The 16,652-nt window shown below is 39.3% G+C and overlaps 1 protein-coding gene across 1 annotated transcript; it reads left to right on the top strand.

Annotated features, from left to right (window-relative positions):
- The first annotated feature begins 2,466 nt into the window (after positions 1-2,466).
- On the top strand, positions 2,467-15,849 carry LOC107563464 (corticosteroid 11-beta-dehydrogenase isozyme 2-like). Its single transcript, XM_016248352.1, has 5 exons — positions 2,467-2,996; positions 9,002-9,214; positions 12,211-12,396; positions 13,514-13,651; positions 14,436-15,849. Exons 1-5 carry the CDS (start codon positions 2,723-2,725, stop codon positions 14,852-14,854), a joined length of 1,230 nt encoding a protein of 409 aa, XP_016103838.1. The 5' UTR covers positions 2,467-2,722; the 3' UTR covers positions 14,855-15,849.
- Positions 15,850-16,652: the final 803 nt, after the last annotated feature.

Raw genomic sequence — 16,652 nt, 5'->3', positions numbered from 1 at the left:
AGAGTTACTTTCCGCTCGAGTTGCCCTCAGGATTGTAGATTGACACAGTGGAATCATCTTGATCTTGCTGTTCTGTATATTGCGATGTGTTTCAGCTAAAAAGTGTTGCTGTTTAACTTTGATATGTGGCCAACTGTTCAGCCAGAAGATGTTATGAGACCAAGCCACAGCCATTTTCATTGCTTAAAGACCTCACAAATTGTTAGACAAATGTAGTTTCCTTGCCTGATTTGACCTATTGAAAAAGGGAGCTGGGTGGTCTATAAATCTATAGGCAGCCGTATTGCAGGAGTCATTGGGTTCAATGCATGTTAGTATAATGGTGAAAGAGTATGAAGCCAGGTGCATCCTGCTCCCTCGTGATGTTTTCACATTCCTGGTTGATAATGCACCCTCACAAACTCCTAAACAAATGCAAGTTTGTACATTAACAGCTTGATAAAGTCAAACTCCTTCCATGAAATGTCATTTAGAGAGCGCTGACTCTCAGAGTGCAAAGTAGAATTACACCTCCTTCATTCCTCCAAGAACTAGAGGCTTTTCTTATCGCATAGCAGTGCAATATCCCAAGACACACAAGACTTGTACGACAGCATTCCAAGGATTGTAGCTATTCTGAGGGCAAATGTTTAGGGTCATTGACACAAATATATTGGCTTTTTGTTTTACTTTACACACAAACATACCTTAAATTAAAGAAAACAGAAGCCCGGTAACCACATGCATGCCTCTTGAAACATGCGTTTTAAGTACTTTTATTTGTCATGTAGCTATTGATACTTTCATTATTATTAAACAGTTTTCTTGTAGTTCTTTCAATTTGTTCAACGTGCTCAGGTCACAATATTTCCTCCAGATTTGTCCTTCCGCAGTGATTTGCAGTGATCGTTTTACAGCTCTCTATCGCCCCCCATGGACAAACAGTGATGGACTTGAGTAGGAATATCACTGCTGTGACTTTGTAGATATGCAAAATCATATTAACACTGCATTTAATCATGCAGGTGCATGTTTTGATCTATTTCCACACTATTTTTTTTTTTATCTGAAGTGCAGGACTACTCACATGCAATGTGTAATCATAGCCTAACACAATACTACCTTATTAGGCATTCTGTACCTATAATCATTTTCTAAAATGATCTCTGGTGGAAAACATTGAACCCATCAAAATGATAAAAGTTAGTCTTTGTGCCAAAGGCTTACATAAGAATGAGTGGCATGTGATCTGATCACCATATGGCAATGGTGTGGAGCTTGTGTGGTACAGGATTGAGCAGTGGTGATACATGGATGACTGGCAACATGTCCTGTGACCTCCAGAGGTCATTCACCCCAAGGCCAAGAAACACTGTGTTCAGCACACCATCAAAGCAAGTGTGTGCAGGAGACACCTTAACTTCTGTGTGGGCAGGACTTAGAGGTGAATAATGGGGTTTAGAGTTTGTATCGTCTGAGCTGGATGTAGAAGGAACTGTATAATTTCTTATTGTGTACTGTAAGTAGACAAAATCAACGTGAATCACTCCATGGACAGAAGGGAACTTAGAGAAGGAGAGGTAAATTAAGATAAACGCCAAGCCTGTGGACACAAGAAAGGTTTATGACGTGTAAAAGACAGAACTAGGCTAAAGATGACATGAGGTTCTGTGGAAGCTCATCAATTCAGGATGAAATATCACACTTGATGAGGAAATTAGGTCAATGTACGCAGGTGCCTCACATACCCCCCTCTTTCCCCCTTCCTCTCTCTTTCCCTCATTCTTTCTTACCCTTTGATGCTTCTCCTTTTCTTAATGTAAAGGTCAGATTCTTGCTCTTAGGATTTATGGTACTGTTGATGTGTTTGTTATACAGCTCTTAATGTTTTTGTGTATGCCGCAGTGGAGCATGAATCTACAGGTGTCATCTAAAGAAAATTTAAAGGTGATCTTAAATAGTTTGAATATTTTAGTGATAATATATCATTATCTTGGACATTTTGTCACGTCTTTATAAAGACATCCAAAATATCTGCATTTAGAGTCAGTGACCCTGTAAATGAGATCTTTCTCCCCTCATTGCATGCACACAAACAGTTTCTCTGCTTTTCATCTGCCAGCCGCACTTATTGTCCTGCTCTGCTTCTTATTTTTGTACATTCCTGTGAATAAACATTTGTTTAGTGTAACTTAGTGTTGAAAGTAGCAGCAAATTAGACCTGCTGGGCTTATAACACATAAGAAAGTTTTCACAAGTGATTGTTGAAGCCAAACAAAAGGAGCAAAAAGGTGAAAAAAACATGAAGAGCACATGCCTTGTTGGAAAGGAGACAAACGTTTGTATGCCGGGGGGGGCTGAGTGTGGGGGAGTCAAATGTTGCGAAGCTTTGGCCATTGGGCTTTGATTACATCTGCTTGAGCATAGTCCCTCCCCTCTCCTGCAGAGTACACTATATATACACACACGCAGTCAGACAGATCTGTTCACTAGCTCTCCTACTCTCCTACTCTGAGTTGGAACATGTAAGATCTGTGTGTAGCCTGCCTGAGCTTGAGATTGTAGGGAACCGAGTAGGCACATGGTTGCTCATTTGTAAGTGTGATCCCACTTGAGAAAGAGACAGTGATAAAGAGAGAGGGAGAGTGAAAAGAGGGAAAGGTGCCAGAGTCAGTATAAGAGAGACAGAAAGAAAAAGAGAAGAGGCAGGGCGAGAGTATAAAGCATTTCCACCTCTAATACAATGGAAGACTGTGCAGTGTCTTTCTGGATTTACATCGGAGTAATGTCCATCCTTGCTGGTGGAGCGGTGAAGAAGTTTCTGCCATTCCATATCGGTGCCATGCCCTCAGTAGTGGTGTGGCTGGGTGCCACTCTGCTGGTGGAGAGACTGTGTGCCCTGTGCATGCCCGCTGTGCTGGCAAGATTGGTCCTCTGTGTGTCCTGCTGGCTGTACTTTACGTGGGCCACCCCCAAACCCTTCCTGCCAGTTGAAGACAAAGCTGTCTTCATCACAGGTAAGACCAAACATGAAGAAGCAGAAAAAAACATAATTTGGGCATTAAATGAAAGGGCATGTGTCATAGTTTAGTCTGCATTTATAATTAGTGCTTGGTGTCATTTTTTTTTTCATTCGCAGCTGACTCAGAGGATCATTATGTATTGACCTGAAATGCATGTGAATTGATAAGCACAGATTGTACAAACAGATGGGAAATGTAGGTCATGCTGGGTGAATTCTGTTTTGCAAAATTGCCACAATTATATTATGATTGCTGTTGTTTTTGTAACAGTAACTTTAAGAGGTTAAAGGAGAATGTGTTCCGTCTGCATTGTGACCAACTGAACAACAACTGTGTACACTTCTTGTCAGGACATTCTGTGATTTTGTTTGGGAAGTCTCATATTAATTACTCTAATGATCAGAGTCACTTCTGCTCCCCAAAACATACTGTCTCTTATGTCTTATGAATATCCTGTACTTCTCTATCCATAGACCACAACAAGCTGAATGAAATGATCAGCTCACTGTCAGTATTGACCCATATTTTATGGCAATGAGGAAAACACATGGTATGACTTAAATGATATTGGTCATGTGCCTTTCTATTCAAACTAAGCCAGGTATTTGTAAGATATGCATTCTGATTGACCTGACAATCTGATGTGTTGTGTGTTAAACTCTATTGTGTCCTGCCGCTGAACTAGAGAGTACTCTATGATGATTTGGCTTCTTCTTAATTGGCTGAGCTAATCTGATTCTAAATTAAATGATCTTATGCAACAAAATTGCAGTGTAAGTCATAAATCAAATCAAAGAGCTGCCGTGTTGTACCTGGTGGTGTACTTAAAACTCATTTACAAATTACTGCTGTATTTCTCCACTTGCAACTTTGTAAACTGCTTCTTTATGTGCTCTTTGAGACTTCTGCAGTTACAGTGAGTGTACTGCTTTAAAGGGATAGTTCACCCAAAAAAATAAAAAATCTGTAATTTATAGTACTCACTCTCATGTCGTTTCAAACCTGTATGGCATGAGGGTGAGTAAATGATGACAGAATTTTCATTTATGGGTGACCTTTCCCTTTTTCACACTAACATTGCACATTTTGTCCAGTCACCAAGATTTTAAAGATTACTTTTTTTTTTCCTCTGTGAGGCTTATTAAACACAAATAATGTTCAAATTCAAATCCTACAAATGCAGAATGTTTTATGGTAGGGGTTAGAAAAATATATTAGCACAATATCAAAAAAATAAAAGTCAATGGGAAGTTCTTACTATACTGTAGAAAAGCAAACGTGTGTTTGTATGCATGAGATCTGCAACCAGCAGCTCTTAAAAAGAATCTCACCAACACTGTGGAATTGCTAGTTCAGACCTTGAGGAATAAAGGCAATTATGTGTTGATTTATTTGACTAAGCGCTTTTAGAACTCCTGTTTAATCTGGATCATAAGCTCCTTCAGTAGCTATGTACTTTATTTGAGCACGTATCTTTTAGTTGAGTATGATTTCTTGATCCACTAAAGCCCAAAGTATCCCTAAACACTTAAACAATTGCTTGATTGCTAATTATTCAGCCTTTTCTGCAACTGAGGCAAACCACAATACTATATGTATGTGTATAATAAATGTATCACACTCGTATGCCTGCATACTAATGTTATAGTTTATTTCCCTTAAATCTCTTTAGGTGGAGTTCCCAAACAGGCAAGTTTTTCCTGTTAATGATTTTATGTTGTTAAATTGTTAATGTCAGTTCATTTTTGACCTTGTCAAGTTTTTTATTTCTTTAAGCTGCCATGATAAATAAACAGCCCTTCCGTTGGTTCACTTAGCAGGGCAAGGGGTTAAGTTCAGTCGGTTACTCCAAGGCAGCTTATGTCCACTTTGATGGACGTGGGTTTCTCAGAAATAACTCATATGGGTTCCTTAAATCCCCCAAAGCTGTCTGCAGTCTATTGGCATGGTAACCAGCAGCAACCCAATCAACCCCTTTCATGACTTGTTTTAATACACGTACACAGAGCCAGCGTGAGCTTCTGAGGTTGGCACAGGGCACACTACGTGATAATGTTTTCTTCATTTTCTTGTCTTTGTTTTTGTACTAGCAGCTAGCATGTAATGACATAGTATCATAATTTTTAAGTAATATTTCTGATGGACATTATGTTTTCTTAAATTACCCTTTTCAGAGCTCTTATGCCAAAAACCAAACGAAAGTGGAAAACCTGTAAACCTCTTACAAAGCCAGCAGAAAGGCACAGTCAGGGCTTGAATTGCTGTGAGGCAGGGGGTTAAGGTTACAAAATTGGCTGACTACACAAGCTAAAGTCGTTAGTTTGGAGAGAGTCAAGCTGGAAAAACGCCTATAGACTACAAGGCCAGTACACCTTGTACCCTACATGTTAATCACCAGCTTTGGGAATATAACATTAAAGTGTGTTGTTCACTATGCCAGAACTCCCAACATGTAAACTTCTGTAATCCTGACTCATAATTAATCAGAGGCGTCTGTTTCTCAAAGAATGTTTCCTTTCTACATAATGAAGCCAGCTTTCTTTGATAAAAATGTTTTTGTTGTTAAGGAGGATTTCCATAAATTGCCCAATAAAGGGAACATTTACATTCTCTGTACATAAATGTATGTTTTTATAAGAAATTCCTTCTTTTAACTTTGATGATAGTCTGTAAATACATAGCTAGCTAAAACGTAAGACTGTGCGTTCACATCTTGCTTTCTCTCAATTTCACATTGCCAGTAAATCATGATGGCTGAACTAAGCTGTGATTAGCACCAGGTTCTAGCAGCATGAAGGTGTGAACTTCTAGTGTTAAATAAACACACGCTCTCATCTCTTCATCTGTCTGCACTTACGTTTGCTTCTTTTGACTATCCCCACTCGAGTTGTGGAGATTTGTAAGAATCAATCAGCCTAATTCGTTCAGAACCCAACATTTCTATGAAAAGTATTACGTCAGTCCAGATCTGTAAATGAGCTACTAAGTACCAATTGACATTAGTCTGTATGCGAGATGAAGGGCAGGGGGAAATCTGATCACTTAGCATGAGGCACACTCCATTCTGTTTACATGCTGAAGACAGCAGGAGGACGCACGATTAATCCCACATCATTCAGAGACCTGAATGCGAGCCACTTAGGCCTTGCATGTGAGCTCACAAGTGAGTGAGGTGAAAGATGTATATGTCTTGGTCCCAAATATTATTTAGATAAATACATTATTTATTTAAACACTTAAGCTACTTAGAATGTATAAATGTCATATATTTTTTCATATTTTTTTAATTATTATTATTTTCTTATATTGTGTATATACTGTGGTACAAAATCGCATTTAGACACTTAAAAATATTATAAATATTGAAATATTATACTTAGAAATATTATTTAATTTGAATAATTTTATATTATTATTATTATTATTATTATATTGGCTATTCTTTTTTTAAAGAAGCATTTGGATTCTTTCTGGTTGTTAAATCTTTCTTGTTTCCAGAGAGCTGACTTTATCCTGCAAACATGATCTTGAGTAATTGATTTGAAAAATAGAGTTCTAAAAGTGTACATTTATTTGTTTGCAGATGCCAATTGGTTTGATATTTTGCATCTAATGCTATGGCATTCAGGCATTTTTAAAGGGATAATTCACCCAAAAATGAAAATTCCGAGAGCTCTCTGACCCTCCCATAGACAGCAAGGATCAGCTACGAGAATACTTTTTGTGCGCAAAGAAACCAACTGTCCTCCAAGCCCTGTTGGCTTCACTGTGATCACGTGTGTGTGTGTGTGTGTGTGTATGTGTGTGTGTGTGTGGGAATTCAGAAGTGGCTCATCGGGACTCTGGCAGGCCTTTTCCTTACCCAATGTCCCTGGAGCAACTCCAGAATGCAAGCCAGTTGAGTGTAGGATGAGATATGCTAGACCCGAGATGTCTAATAATACCCATATCAATGTTACATAACAACACACAGTAAATATTTGGAGGAAAAGGAAGGGGAGGGACACCTCTGGCACTCTCGCCATGCCTAGTTGGTCAAGTCAGGTGAAGAGGTTAAACAGATAAGTAAGGTTTAAGTGTAGCATCATGAGGCCAGAGTTCAGAAAGGATTCACTTGGCACAGATGCATGAGATGTAGTCAGACCTCAAGCTGTACTCCACCACCAAATACTTTTGAAGTAATTACTCATATTTCATTTAGCAGATTATAAATGCAAAAATTCCAAGAGAATGCACATAGATTTTTTTTTCGTTTACTTGTGCAAATCTAGTACCTTAGTTGGAATGTTGCATCAAAAGCACAGTACAGGCATTTTTCAGGGGGATGAATTTTTCCACGTAGTTCCTAGCCTTACCTAAGAATTAGAATCACCAGAATTATCTGGAACCTTCTTAAGTACCAGCTGGGGAACATGTACCCCTGGCTGGGAATAACTGACCAGGGCAATATTAATAAAATAAATAAATAAATCTGAAGAGTGACAATAAAAAGTAAAATTGCCATGTAGGTGCATTTATCACAACAATGGCATAATTTTTTAATAATCATAATCAGTTAAAGTCTGTTATTCTTGATTACTTTTCTTAGCTCCCCCATCTCAAGCCCCATCCTTCTGCAGGCTCGACGTGTTTATTGAAAAATATCTGTTATGGATAACACTGAGAAAGCGAGGGCACAGCTAGTGTACTGACAGATATGTGTGTGTCCTCAGAGGACCTTGAGATAACATTTGCATAGAGGTGTGATTGTGTTTGTTGTGTTTGTTCTCCCTGTACACTGAGTAACTGCTGTTATCATAACTGGTGTATAATTGTTTGCCACACATTCACAAATTAGAGGTGAAAAGTAAGGCCACTGACCTCTGGACGGTCTATAAAAAAATTTTCACGCATCACTGTTTTATTATTATCTGGGTTTCTTTAGGTTTACAACTTTGACTTCTCTGCCAAACTAAAGTAACGCAGAATGGAATACGTTTATTTTGGATGGAAACTAAATTCCTAACAATCATTTTTAAAAGAACAACGATTATAAAAACTGGCACTCACAGAAAACTTTCATTTCTAAAGTCCAGCGGTTCAATTATGTTGTAGACCTCACATTGAGAGAAATATTCATGTTTGTGTATCTATTCATGTCACTTTTGTTTCCAGAATCTGTAGTGTACTGTCGCTCAATTCCAAGAACAACTTGCACATCAGGGGTAGGAAAAGAACAGAAAGTCTGCTGTTATTCTACTTTTTTTTTTTTTTTTTTGCATTCATCTGCATGTTGGGGGTAAAGTTCCTGGTAGTTTATACATTAACTGTTCTCAAATGACCCTCATAAAGATCGGATGTTACATTTCCTTGTTAATGTGTTGTTCCTTGCCACCACTTCTGTAAGTGTGTGTGTGTGTGTGTGTGTCAGATATCAGAATCATGTGCATGCATTTATAACCATGGCTGCATTTGTTCTGATTTGCATTTTTAACATTTTAGTAATACAGCTCCCAAACAAGGTTCGCTGGGACGGTAAGAACATTGTCCTCAAATCGAAGGACACTAACACCAATATCTCTTTAAGGTGTGTAATCTAGTAAAGAGATAACAGAGTTGTGTTTGCGAGATTGATGAGTCATACTATCAACTTGATATGGGGTGAAGACTTTATTTAATTGTGCTTTTGTTTCCTGTTGTGCTGCTCTGGTTTTGCTGAACTTTATAGGTGTTCAGAGGTCATAGCAGTGAGATTACAATATGTTTTACCAATGTTGACGATGCCTCCTCCAAGTTTTCAATCCTGTTCCATAAAAGAAAGTCCTAAAACTGGCTTAAGTGTTCAAAAACGAATCCAAAACGGCTATTAGGGTCATGATAATATTGCTGTGGTGTTACATTTAAGTGTAATTGCTGTCAGATTTTGCCAAAATGTGAGTATTTAGGAAACTGTATTTTGAGTGTTTTGATTGTAATATGTTGGCATAACATTCTCATGTTTCCCTCCACTGTCTCTGTAGGCTGTGATTCAGGGTTTGGTAACGCTACAGCCAAGCGGTTAGATGCCATGGGGTTTGAAGTGTTCGCGACCGTATTGAACTTGGACGGAGAGGGAGCCAAACACTTGCGCAGAGTCTGTTCATCACGCCTTACCCTCCTGCAGGTAGACATCACCCAGCCTCAGCAGGTACAGCAAGCCCTGCTCGACACCAAGGCCAAACTTGGAATGAGAGGTGAGGATTTACTTTTGAACTATGCCAGAAATACGCACACACAATCACATTCCAACATGCTTGAACACAATGAACCTAAAATACCCCTGAATGAATGTTTGTATATTCTGAAAACTGCCAGCAACTTTTGGTTACCCTGAATAACCTTTAACTAGCTTGTGGTTTCCATTAACATTTCTGTTGAATCAAATCTTGAATTACCCTTAAAGTAGGTCAAATAAATCAATTCATTTGTGCTCCATAGGCATTTTTTGGCATACATTTTTTGTTTATTTTACAAGAGATTGAGCATAGTCGGGTATATATGTGTTTGTAGTGTGTGAGTTTTTTGAGGGTTTGTTTGTTTGTACGTGACCAACGTTGATGTTTAATCTCAGAGAAAGTTTTGGGTAGAGGAGGGGATGGGGTGGAAGGGTGGTGTATAATTTGGCAGTACTTCAAGTGGCTGTTTTATTTTCAAACATACATACTACAGTGCCAGGTGGCTCATGGACCAATCAGGGGGGAAAAAAACAGTTTTTCCATGCTGCCTTTTTCAAAACTCAAAGTCACCAGATCAGTATTTTATTCTTTATTCTCCTCAATTTAGATGCTAAGCTTAGGGAAAACTGAGGACATATCTGAATGCTCATATCTCAAAGAGTTTCTGTAGATTTAGTTTTTTCCCCTATACACTCTCCAAAAGAAGGTTTTCACAGTCATATGAAATGCCATAAAAGAACCATATAGGGTTCCCCAAAGAACCTTTCAGTGAACACTTCTTTAAAGACAGTAAACTATTTCTTCTTGTGTGAAGAACCTTTTTTCCTTTACAAATAACCATTTGTGCTATGGAACAGTACCATGGATGTTAAAGGTTCTTAATGGAACCATAAATAAATCCCAATTAAAAAACTTTATTTTTAACTCAATCTCTATGTGCAGTAGCTATGTTTTTAACAGATTATTTCAGGCTTTTGTTGTTTTCTCCTCTGCCTGTTTCATTTCTTTCTCGGTTGAGGCATTGGTTTCCTTATTCTGCTAATAATTTCCCTAATCTATTGACCAAACAGAAGTTGAGAGCATGGGTGAAGAACTTCATTCTTATTTAACCCGGAAATAAATTCAGACAGTGTTTTAGCGTAACTAGAGAGATATAAATCACGTGCTGTCTTCACAATCAGTTCTGTGCAATATCAGCAGATAAAGCCCTCTGTACTAAGCCACTCCGTATCTCTGTGATTCTCCAGATGGTCTTGGTCAATCCATTAGACAGGGTTGAAAATGTGCGACAAAGGCACATGTGCTGTATTTGGAACAATGTGTTTTGATGACAATAAACACATTCAACACATTTATACACTTAAGTGTCACAAGTTTAGATCAGTGCAGAGCTTTTGAAAAATGTAATGACCATCACAATCATTGATTTTTGCAGTTCTGCTTCAGTAACTGTCACTTTAGAGCAGTGGTTCTCAACCAGCAAACATCCAAGTGGTCTGTAGATTATGAATGTGTTTCAGTTAAGAAATTATTATTAATATCAAACAAAATCAAAGAACAATTAATATTTAAAAGGTGACTAAAATGCTAAAAGAACAAAATCAAGTTCTTGAAACTTCTAAAATTATAAAATGAACTGTGGTTCATTAATTTAATATTTCAGTACTCCCAGTTTCTGTTAAACCCTTGTGCGGTCATCGGACATTTCTGACCGGAGAATTTTACATTTTGAATTTTTAAAAATCGTAGCTTTACCAGAATGGTACTAAACTTGGTGACTTTTATGTCACTTGGTATGTGAACACACAAAACAATTGAGGGCACGATTCGAAAAAGCTAAGTGGTCGTAAAAAAAATTGTCACACTCATGGTCAAATACAGAACATTTTTGTGTGTACAATCTACAAATCCCCAACAATGCAGAAGAAAATTGCACGGCAATGAAGGGGTGAAACTCTAAAACATCTAGAGTGCAAAATCCACACACCAACTCACACACACGCGCGGACACATACTTGTACACACACACACCTATGAACTGGTGTGACTGTAACACTGAAACTATGTAAAAAAGTTCAAGAGTGTAAAACAGATCAAAAGTGTAATCAAGAGTGTAAAACAGATACATCCCCTCACACACACTTACTTACACACACTCCCAGACACACACATACAGAATTATACATGCTCAAATTAATTGGTATGTTATAACCATATAGCCAAAATGAGTCAAAAGACTGAAATAAGAGATTAAAATCAGATCAGACCCAGAAGGATTAAGCTCTGATAAAGCATTCCTATTCATTTTTGTTACATTTTTATAGAATTTTTATGTTTTGTGTATCAAAATGCTTTCTGTGTTCAGGTTTTTTAAATGTATAGTAATAATAATGCAAAAACCTACACTTCAAATCAACATTTAAAACATCAAAAAATATAAACCTTGACAAAAAGTAGTCTTTGAGAATGCCTTAATATACATTTAAACCCACAACCTAATAAAAGTAAACAATTATGCATAAAAACAATTAGGGAATTCACAAGCCTCTCAATAGAGTCCTATAGAGGAATCTAGTGGTTACACCATGAAATTACAGGTTTTTCATTGTTTTGCTCTCACCAGGAGGTGCTATTCTGCCTTCAAAAAAATGGATTTTAAAGGCCTAGTCTCTATTTTAATCTGAAATACTGCATTAATTGAAAAATAATTGTAAAAAAGGATAAAACAATTTTTTGTACTATTTTCAATGGGGAAAATTTGATCATAATTATTGCATAAATATTCATTAGTACCATAAAATTCTCTCAAAATACAAAAGAAAAAATATTACTGAACAAAAATATATTAAATTGATTTTACTGATGAAAAATAAAGTTAAATTTCACGTGCCCGGTCACTTTTGACCATGAAGACCATGAGTGTGACTCCCAAATGAGGAGCGCACAAAAGAAGCATCTTTGTCGTAATTACAGCATAAAACATAAAGTACTTGTGCATGTTTTCTTTCCTCTAGATTTGTGGGGGCTTGTTAATAACGCTGGATTGTGTGTGAACATTGGGGATGCTGAGTTCTCACTGATGTCCAACTACAGAGGATGCATGGAGGTTAACTTCTTTGGAACACTCACCGTCACCAGGACCTTCCTGCCACTTCTCAGACAGGCTAAAGGCCGGATTGTGACAATCTCCAGCCCTTCAGGTACGGTGAACGCACACACACACACACACGTACACGTGAGCGCTAACCATCCAGCAATTGCACTTATACAGATATTATCTATCCGAGCCACTCTTCTCAGACTTCACCACTAATAAAAGAGGAAGAAAAGAAAGAGTCAGTTAAACTGTTTTTATGAGTGTTTCCAGGTTCTTGTTTCAGTGCTAAATCTAATTAGTAGTCTCTTTCTCTCTCTCTCTCTCTGCCATCCACATAAAGCTGCTAGCGCTTATAAATGGAGCTCTGTCCGTCAGATGTTTATTTTATGCCTTCCATCTGGCTTCATCACACCTCACCAAACACTAATGGGAGTCCAAACTGTAATCCACCTGTTTTCTTTTCTTCTCAAGTGTCCACTAAACATTTCGACTGAGAGCAGCTCTCTGCTCAGGCTCATGCTGGAATTCAGTCAGTGGGGGAAATCGGTGGACTTTTAGCTTTGCCTGGCTCCCCTGATTTCATCTCTGTTTGTTTACTGCCGTTGTGCCAAAACAGTGCGATACTATGAGTAACAGCCTGGCGCAGGACGCCATTGAGTTCTCCGTAAACGCTGGCGCACAGCCCTTTTAAATAAAGATGTCTCCATCAGTTCAGTCTCCCTGTAGAAGAAAACAAAATGTTTCAGATGCTACTGTCACAATACAGATGAACAGTCGTTCTCTCAGAGGACTTACAGGAGGCCTGTTGTCTTAAAACATCCCGTACACCCTCCCAGTGATTTGAACACAAGCCTTTTTATTCCGCAAAGCCTTGAGTTTATAAACAGTCTCAATCTGCAGTTAGCCTCCACAGTGCTACTTGCTTTTCACCGTTAAACGGATGATTGTCCTGGCTACAGTCCAGATCTTTATTACCCCTACAATGAATGACACTCCTCCCTCTGTCAAAAAACAGCAAAGTTATACTTCTGGTACGTGTCCCATAAAGCCCATCACTGTGTCTTTACCGGTTGTCAGGCAACGTGACAGATTTGAAACAGTCATGTGGTAGCTCTTCCTACGTAGTTTTTTACAGTCTTTATCGTATTGGCCAGCTCATTAAAATGTTCAAGGATGTGCAGTGCTGTAAATTGTGATTATGATATCTCTGTTTTCTGCAGGTGAGCATCCCTTCCCTTGTCTGGCGTCGTACGGGGCTTCAAAAGCTGCTCTGAATCTTTTTACCAACACACTTCGTCATGAGCTGGAGCCATGGGGTGTCAAAGTCTCCACCATCTTACCCTCTGCCTTTAAGACAGGTGATTAACATTTTAACAATGTGAAGCCAAGTTACATATACCAAAATATTGTATACTTCTAGTTTGATGATTCACTTATCTGTATACTGCTGTTCTCTGTAGTCTTGTCAAGGGGTTGTAATTTGATTAAATTTAGACATTCGGTTATCATAAAAACACAGTTTAAAGCCACTTATATGGACAATTTGGTGTATAAACTGCAGATTACCCTTTTTAACATCTAGTTCAAGGAACTGGTTTATAGATTTTAGTTAATAACATATTGCAAATTAAAGTACAGGCAAGAAGTGAATCATTTAATTCTTCCCCTTCTACATTACATTATTAAAAATATGTATAATTATATATTCTTTATCATTATATTTGTGTTCTTGCAGTTATTTAGGTATTTATTATTGTCAGAAGAAGAAAAGCGAGTACAAATATATTTGAAGTTTTCTTATCGGATGCTTAATAAAGTACACAAGCTATACAAGCAAATTAAACAAAGATATTCTTAGACAAATGGGTTACATCTTGAGAGAAAACTGCCACGTCAGTTGAGTTCTCATTTAAGTTGTTTATTTACATCTGAGCCTCTGGGATCCGTCAGGTTTTGAGCTGACATTTGAGTCCTTCTTTACACACCGACTGAACAGATAGTCCGGCCAAATGCAGGAATTACAATATAAATAACTGAATAAAGTGTCCCCAGACCTCTGCTTATGTCTCCAATCTGTCCTGGACCGATTTCTCCATGTCCCCCACATTCGTCGGTTTAATGTTGCATATCCTTGTCTTGCAGGGCAGAGCAGTAACACCGAGTACTGGGAAAAAGAGTACAAGAACCTGATCCAGAACTTGCCTCCAAGCCTTCTAGAAGAATATGGGGAAGAATACCTGCTGGAGACCAAGGAACTGTTCCAGAGTTACGCAAAAACAGCCAATGAGGATCTGAGCCCTGTCATCAACACCATTGTGGACGCACTCCTCTCTCCTCAACCCCAGGTGCGATATTATGCCGGGCCGGGTTTAACGCTCATGTACTTCATCTGCAGCTACTTGCCTTTGAACATCAGCGACAGGTTCCTCCAGAAACTCTTTGTACAGAAGAAAGTGATGCCTCGTGCCCTTAGGAAACAACCAGGTCTGAGCCTCAACGACAATAACAACAGCATAAAGGAGAACATGAATAACAACAGCTTCACAAAGATTATCGATTAGTTCTGGTAAAGACTGTAAAAACATTCTTTAGCACCACTAATGTGACCTACTTATAGAGATATGTTTCCATTATTACTTTACTTTTATCTTTTCTTCATTTTGTTGTATATATTGTGCAATATTTTGAGGGGATCACTGAATTGCACCAAATCATCTATGGTAAACCCAGTGCTTAAAAGACAGTTGACACTCGTGAGCATAATAAAAAAGAGGTCATGCCCACAGGCCATATTATAATTAATACAATTTCTCAGGTGAGGCAAAATCCAAACAGATAACATACGGTTTATGCATTTCTCACATGGCACAAATTCTGGGTGTTCACCATGGAGACACCTTAATTGAGTTTGGTGTGAAATTTCAATTTTGCTAAGACATGGATGATCATTAACAGCCAAACATCTGAAGCTGTGTTCCGATACTGCACTGAGAGGCTGATGATAATGTTACTATGATCAAACCAGGGTCAAATGTGGTCAGAGTGCAACATCAAGTAAATATTCTGGGTTGTTTTTTTGTTTGTTTTTTAAGTGACCAATGGGCTGAAGTGGTTCCTAAAGTCAGAAGTCCTTTTTAAAATGTATTTTACTCCATAGTTTAGCATTTGTTATTTTTATTTTTTTCCATGTCACATTTTTTGGTGTATTTATGCCATTTTGTTCTCAAATAAATCACTTAAACTGTGAATTTTATACAAATATGGAAAAAAAGAACAAAAACAGTTTTTAATTGTTCACTTGATCATTCTTAGAGTATATTAAAGTTGACTTTTTAAATAATGGACCTGTGTGTTTTTATATTTCCGGTCAGAGAACATGAACAATGGCTCCCTTTAGCTGCTCAAAGATCTTTGTGAAAGCTAAATGACCTTCTCTAATCGTTGTACTGAAACCCAGCCACCCACTACTGCTAATGGGTTAATTAGCTGTTACTGTTAATTAGCAATTGCTAATTGCAAATTTCAGTTTGTGTAATAAAGCCAACATGAGGAAGAAACTGGGTCACAGGGGTAAAAACACACACACACAGAATAGTCCATAATCCTGACATAACGCCCCCACCCGGAAGGTGCGTCCTCGCACCGTAGCAACAACAGAGGGAGGAGTGGGTGGAGGTTCCGGAGGAGGACGGATATCCGGGAGGAGGCTGGCAGACAGAGACCTGGGGGGGGCGACAAAGGAGGGAGGAGCCAGGGAGGAGACAGGAGGGACACGGAGCAAGAGGAGCACAGCAGGACCCAGGCTACAGCCATGATGTCGACCCACGGTGAAGCCGACGGAGGGAGGAGCCATGGAGGAGGAATGGCCGCCGACTCCAGGGGGCCGACCAACGGTGGCGGAGCAGGCGGTGGAGGAGCCCGAGGCGGAGACGGAGAGCCAGGGCAACGGGGAGGATCCGGAGGTCCTAGGCGGAGCAGATGGTGCCGGCGACCGACGTGGAGATGTGGATCCGAGAGGCCACGGTGGAGCCGAAGCGACAGAGGACTGAGTTGGAGCCGAGGAGATGAAGGAGCCTGATGGAGCCGGAGGGACGAGGTGAAGCCAGAGGAGTGGAGTCCCGAGGCGCAAGATGGTCGACGCCAGACCAAGGTGGAGCCAGAGGGACGAGGGAGCCTGGCGGAGCTTGTGGACGGCCGGGCCACGACGGAGAGGGAGCTAGGAGCCATGGTGGAGCCGACGGGTCAACAGGCAGAGGCAGAGTCCAGGCCTCGGAGGCTGGAGGCGAAGCCAAGGGAGACTCCAGCCACGGCGATGCTGGAGGATGGCAGTCCCGCGGGGCTCGCACCACAATGATGCTG

Source organism: Sinocyclocheilus grahami, unplaced genomic scaffold (assembly GCF_001515645.1).
Source record: "Sinocyclocheilus grahami isolate Dianchi unplaced genomic scaffold, SAMN03320097.WGS_v1.1 scaffold876.1, whole genome shotgun sequence".
In the NCBI taxonomy this organism is placed as follows: Eukaryota; Metazoa; Chordata; class Actinopteri; order Cypriniformes; family Cyprinidae; genus Sinocyclocheilus; species Sinocyclocheilus grahami.
Note: the sequence above shows the minus strand (reverse complement) of the source record. Positions and strands in the feature narration are given on the sequence as shown.